The following is a 6097-nucleotide window of genomic DNA, read 5'->3' as shown; positions in this document are numbered from 1 at the left end:
TTAAATGTCAGACTGTTTTCTACAAGGTGCCATCAGGCCGCCTGAAGAGAAACCCAAAGACTGCCTGGACTCAGAGATGACGTCACTACGTGGGACAGAGCGCCGCTGTGACACCAGCCTGCGCTCTAGCTGTGTATAAAGAGCTGTGCTCCACATTCGTGGACGACACCGTGCACTCAAACTTGTGGCTGCTGGATTTATTTTGCCCGTCTACATTTATATTGACCCCAGAGATAATGCACCTGCACTGCCTCTGGGATCATCTCAATACTTTCCCTGCAGTCCAGGTTTCTTCTCTCAGACGGCACTTTGGGTTCATGCTGATCATTTTCTGCTTTCTTGTGCAAATTCACTAACCTGAGGAGTTTGAGTGTCCCGGCCGCCAGAATGAAGGATCATTTTTGGTGTATGTTCTGTCTGTATGTTATGACTTGTTAGAAAGTTGTAAACCTCCACGAGCAGCAGAACAAAGCAGTGTCTGTCCATGAAGACATTCATAAAAACAGCTTTATTCCCAATCTTAAACAACACTTTACAGAACAGTTCATCAGCACGGCCCAAACATGGATGAATACAAAGACCAGCACGGTCACTGCCTCAGGTCCAGCTTAATAGTCTTCTGCAGACTGGCTATGCTAGCGTCCAAAGCTGCCAGGCCGTCTCTGAACGCTGCTTCGTCTCTGGTGTCAAAGGTCAAATCAGACCACACAGACTCCGTTTCACTCTGGGACAGCGTGGAGTTAAACAGCTGCCTGCGAGCGTCCTCTGGCCGCAGGGCTTCACCTGGACCAGCGGACCGCTCACGATCAGACTCGGGCCGAGTCCCTGCACGATCTTCTCTCCTCTGAGCTGTGACGTCTAGATGTGCCGAGTCTGAATCTCTCTCTGCATCCACACACTGCACAGGCGCTATCTGGCTAAGAGACTTCAGGTATTGGGCGATGTGGTCAGTAGGGGGCGCTGGCATCCGTCTGTGCTGGTGTTGGCTCGTCTCTGACACAGAGCTGTCAACAGCATGATCTGCTGAGAGGAGACTGAAGCAGAAGACGACATGAGTGAGGAACAGTTCTGAATCGTGTCACACTTTCAGCTGTAGGGCTCATTGTGGGGGGTGACGCCCACCCACACAGGCCCACCTGTGGAGGTGCTCCATCTCCTTCAGCCTTTGTTGTGCCAGCGAGGCCAGCTTACTCCTCTCCCGCTCACTGTCCAGTAACCTACTCTTACTGGCCTCCAGCTCTATATATACACACGCACACACACACACGATGTTGTTCATGGCAGTGTCTTTCACTTTGATAATGGAGGTGATTTCATCACAAAGAGCCCACAGCTCAGATCATCAGCAGGACTCACTGCGAGTGCGTACCCATCTTAACGAGTGCAGTTTCAGCCTCTCGGTCTCTCAGCTGGCTCTGTGTGTCCTGCAGGGTTTGCCGTAGGTCCGTCAGGTCATCTTGGAGTTCCTGCAGCCTGGACTGAGCAGCAGTGAGCTCTTCCTGAAGTCTCTGCCCTGTGGAGACCTTTTCAATTACTCCCCAGTCAGTTAAAGCTTTTTACCCTGACTGACCAAACTGAACCCAACAGTAAAATCACAGTGTGTCTGTTGTTGGGTTTACCTTAGTGTGACGCAGCTCGAGCTGACTGTGTTATTTTAATACAAATGAAATAAATACACAACTATTTATGACTGTCACACAATTTACAGTTACAGAGCATCGCCTGGTTCTGATGTCTCTCCATCTCTGGCTGCTGGTCCAGGTTCCTCACACACCTAGGACACACACACACACACACACACACACACACACACACACACACACACACACACACACACACACACGTACGTTATACCAAAAACGTCAGAGTCCAGTGAAGTGAAGGGCGTCGTGTGTCTCACCTGTGCAGGTCTGACACACTCTGGATGTTTGAAGCACTATTATTCATCTGTGCTGTGGACACCATCTGCTCCAGATGACTGAGTAGGCTCTCTGCTACACTGCCTGACACACACACACACACACACACACACACACACACAGTGTGACATCTCTAACATCGTCAGCACGTGTGACACAGAGGCTCACGTCCTGTGTGTGACTACAGCAGAAGTCCACGTCAGCAGAACTTTGCTGAGCTCCCACATCAGTGACATGTAGCTTAGTGTTCGATGCATTCAGGTATCACAGAGGTTGTGTTTGTGTGAGTGATGTCTGGCAGGGTCCAGGGGTGAGATGCACACAGTCACTTTACCTTGTCCAGCAATCAGAGGCTTGAGTTGTGCGAACAGATGCTGAAGCTTGTGAGCTTTTGTTTGTGCCTCAGTGTTGCTCCCCTCAGCCTGTCCAGGCTCCAGCTGGAAGTGTGCCATCTTCATACTGCAGCTGTCTCCGTGTGCATGTGTGAGAGTGTGTGTGCTGGGGCTCTGGGTGTGCGTGTCTCTCACAGGAACAAACTCTGGTGCTTCATCACACGCAGTGCGAGGCGTCTCAGAGTCAGGCCGGCAGGCAGTCCGATGGCTCGAGAGAGAGGAGGACTGACGCACAGACAGAAGGACGGACGCCTCGTGCCGGGGCGGACTGACGGTGCGAGGAAGAAGCCGAGGTGAAAGTAAGTGAGACTGCAGCTGGGTGGGACATGGTTTCTGAGGTGGATGTAGCTTCACTCCTGAATGTGGTGCAGGACGGGCAGACGGGTGTCCTCGTGGAGTTCTGCTGTCCGATCCATGCCGGCCTGACGCGCTCTTCTGGCCTGGAAGGTGGAGGAATGATTAACATTAGACTTTCTACACGTGTTTTCTCACATATTTATAAAGCTGCATCTGCAATCCTGCCTGATGTGTGCATCAGCCAATCAGTTTGTTGGTGCTCATGTCCTGATTGATTGTTAGTGATTGATTAAAAGAATGAGCTTCCTCCAAAGGGTGGCCGGGCTCTCCTCTAGTGTGAGAGTAGAATTTCAGTCGTTCAGGAGGGACTCGCAGTGGAACTGCTGCAGTTCCACATCAAAGGGAGGAACCTGAGGTGGCTCATTATGATGCCTCCTGGGTGTTTGGGCATGTCCCACGAGAAGGCGGCCCTGGCACATCACACACTGGAAAGACGATATCTCTAAGCTGGCCTGGAAATGTCTTAGTGTTCCCCCAGATGAGCTGCAGGAGGTGGCTGGGGAGGGACGTCGGGGGTCCGTTCTTAGTCTCTGCCCCATGTGACCAACAGGACATGGATGGTTCAGCTCTACTTTTGAGGGGCTCCTAGAGGCGGCTCTAAGCAACTGTTGCTAAGTTATAAGCCTTGAATCCATTTTCCAGAACAAATGAACGAAAATCCTAAAAGCTTTTGGACACCATCAATGTAATCCTGTCCTCTGCAGTTTATAGTCCCACAGTGGAATTAACACGAGACCTTTATGTCATTTAGTTCTCAGCGACTGTCTTGTAAGAGTGTGCAGTAAAGCAAACCTCGAACACGCCCACCTGCCTTTGGAGGCCCTTTCTTCAAGCTCTTTTTCCCCGTTGATGTGGAAAGCCTTGGTTTGGCTGCTGCACTGCTTACTGTTCTGTGAAGCCTCGGAGACACTTACACACACACAGAGTACTATTATGTTGCATTCAACCAGTAAGTGTTGGACAGATCTAACTTATACAGAAAATCCTCAGTGTAACCACACAGGAACAGGTTGATACTTTAAGCTTTTGTACTGTGACTTGTAACAAACTGAGCTGATCTACAGCATTAGGAAGCTCCTCTGACCTGCCTTATCAGCCTGAAGGATCCCACTGAGCAGGGCAGCACAGCGGTCCAGGCCCTTGTGCAGACTGATGACCTGGGGGCAGACACGTCCGGTTTATTGACATGTGTTCAGACACCGAGCCGATGATGCGGTAGTGTGGGTTAGTGGTTTGTCTGTCAAGCCTTCTGACTTTGTGGAAGTGCTAGATTTCCTCTGTTCACCTCCCCATGTTTACTACCCTGAGGTGTGTGTTGTGGCAAAGACTCGGTCATGCCTGGATGTGATACCCGTCCTAGATGACACTGTTAATATTTAGTACTGCTACACAACCAGGTGAATAAATCCTGAGAACTCATAATAAAAGTGTTAGCTTCACATGTCGCCACCCGTGGTCTGCGTATACATAATGTGGGCGGGGCGTGAACGGTCTCATCACCTGGCCCTCGGAGTCGGTGGAGTACAGGGAGTAGGCGGGCTCAGGGCAGGCAGCTGTTCCTGGATTTAAGCTGACTCTGAAAACAACAGTGAGGAGAGCGCTAACAGGCACAGGTACACATGCAGACACAGAAAACGCTACATGAAGGCGGGTGTACTCACAGACCCCCTCTGGCTGCTCCCGTCAGCCTTCCTGACGTCACCACCTGCCGGTCACAGAAACCACGCGTGAAGCCTCACGCCTGTCTCTGACAGTGGAAGCTCTGACTGCGTGTTCATTCAGTCCTACCTTGCGCTGAGCTCTTCCTCTCATGGTCTCCGCCAGCCTGAGCGCTGCCGCCGTTACTCGGATTCAAGCACTGCGCGCTGCAAGTTCTCGGCTCGTTTAGAGCTTCCGGTTCAGAGCGCGTTTGAAAGGGAAAACATTAAAACCGTCCAATCAAATTGCCCCCTTCACAAACGACAGGCTCAACTGCCCCGCCCCGTAGGTCCCGGATGAAGGCGGCTGCGGGGCTGCCGTTTTTTGTTTTAACAAAAACTTGGCGCAGCAAATCCTTCAGACTCAGCAGCGCTACAAACAGACACGAGCAGAAAGAAAAGGACCAGCAGTACATGGTGACAAGAATCAAATTACATATATTGAAATAATAATTCAAAAAAGTAAATTACAAAACAAAATTAGATGAAATGTGCGGTTGGCTTAACATTTTTGGACATTTTATGAATTTCAAGGGCGAGTTTTTAAATAACGGCATTTGTGTATAAAAAATTGACCACAGATTATTCTAACATTTAATTTAAAGGTCGATATTCTGGTTTTGCTGTGAAACAACCAATCAATACAGTGTCTTTAGATGAAGCCAAACAACAGTGTAGCTGCATCTTCGTTACAGAAAGAGCAGCCAGCAGGGTCTTGATGGTTAAACACTATCAATCAGTTCATTCACAACTTGTCTAGATTGGAGGTGAGGAGCTGATCTGTTAGCTAAGAATGAACGCAGCTCTCGGATAAATAATGTTCTTATTGGACAACTTTCTATCATTAACAGAAAGTCCATTAAGCAGAAGTTCAGGAAACCTTGGACTCCTATAGTTATGATGCAGATTTTAAGAGGTGGACACAACAGGTTCTGGATTTGCTTTAATAACTTTGATATTGTTCCTTGATATCTAAATTAAATTTGGAGCTGAAGGGTTCATAAGGCATCAGATTACCAGAATAACCAAATGTTATTGCAGCTTACGAGACATTTACTGTTTTCCAAGTGTGAGTGGTGAGTGCTGCATCATCATCAACCATTGTTGTTTCACTTACAAAACACAGAAGCTCATTTGCACATGTGTGCGCAATGGGCAGATGTTTGCTTTCATCATGAATGAATGTTATTTTAGGAGCTGCTTGAAAACCTATGGCTGCAACTTTGCTGCTCCTAGTAGCAAAAGCCTTCACAAATGCCTCTTCATCCTTTCTCCAAGTGTCTGTCAGCTCCTTATCTCAAATCAAAGGAAAACCACCGTTAACCTGGTGGCTCGAAAATAGAGCTATATGACGACTAATGTATTTATAAAAACACAGAGGTTCTGTCTGTGCTTTGCTCGTCAGTTGTAAGCTTTCATACATCTGTGTGTCACGTAGTCCTGGATTGACTCACGGACATGTGAGTTTCTGCTTACTTTCCACACACTGGAGAAATTTACAACCATCATTTCCTCCATAACTCTTCATTCATGAAATAAAAGTATAATCATCTTTGTTCATGAAACATTGTTTTGGTGAAATATTATTAAAACGTGTTGTCATCCAGAATGTGCTGTAGGGCAAAAGCTTCAGCCTAGAAATGTTCAGTTATTCGTGTTCTTCCCTTTTTCTGTTCCCAGCACTCGTTTCATGGCGATGTCTTGGTAAGAAAATGGACTGAAATCAAAATCA

The 6097-nt window shown here is 48.2% G+C and overlaps 1 protein-coding gene across 2 annotated transcripts; it reads right to left on the bottom strand.

Annotated features, from left to right (window-relative positions):
* Window positions 1–489: 489 nt before the first annotated feature.
* ccdc14 (coiled-coil domain containing 14) lies at window positions 490–4602 on the bottom strand. Of its 2 annotated transcripts, none has more exons than XM_080877608.1 (11): window positions 4457–4602; window positions 4330–4373; window positions 4169–4244; window positions 3753–3825; window positions 3476–3577; window positions 2254–2751; window positions 1901–2003; window positions 1707–1774; window positions 1370–1513; window positions 1137–1239; window positions 490–1034 (listed from the first exon to the last, which is right to left on the bottom strand). In XM_080877608.1, exons 1-11 carry the CDS (start codon window positions 4478–4480, stop codon window positions 590–592), a joined length of 1680 nt encoding a protein of 559 aa, XP_080733734.1. In that variant the 5' UTR covers window positions 4481–4602; the 3' UTR covers window positions 490–589. The 2 variants fall into 2 exon arrangements, with proteins under 2 accessions (XP_080733734.1, XP_080733735.1); XM_080877609.1 differs by having other exon boundaries at window positions 1713–1774.
* Window positions 4603–6097: the final 1495 nt, after the last annotated feature.

The sequence above is a fragment of the Rhamphochromis sp. 'chilingali' genome (genome assembly GCF_963969265.1).
Source record: "Rhamphochromis sp. 'chilingali' genome assembly, chromosome: 3".
Taxonomy (NCBI): domain Eukaryota; kingdom Metazoa; phylum Chordata; class Actinopteri; order Cichliformes; family Cichlidae; genus Rhamphochromis; species Rhamphochromis sp. 'chilingali'.
Note: the sequence above shows the minus strand (reverse complement) of the source record. Positions and strands in the feature narration are given on the sequence as shown.

What these genes read in the sequence shown, in the direction of transcription:
- ccdc14 (XM_080877608.1), bottom strand. Translation starts at nt 4,480, where the DNA reads ATGAGAGGAAGAGCTCAGCGCAAG. An exon ending in GAGGAAGAGCTCAGCGCAAG is followed by an intron (nt 4,374 to 4,456) that starts GTAGGACTGAAT and finishes TGTGACCGGCAG; the next exon opens with GTGGTGACGTCAGGAAGGCT. An exon ending in GCCTCTGATTGCTGGACAAG is followed by an intron (nt 2,004 to 2,253) that starts GTAAAGTGACTG and finishes TGTGTGTGTCAG; the next exon opens with GCAGTGTAGCAGAGAGCCTA.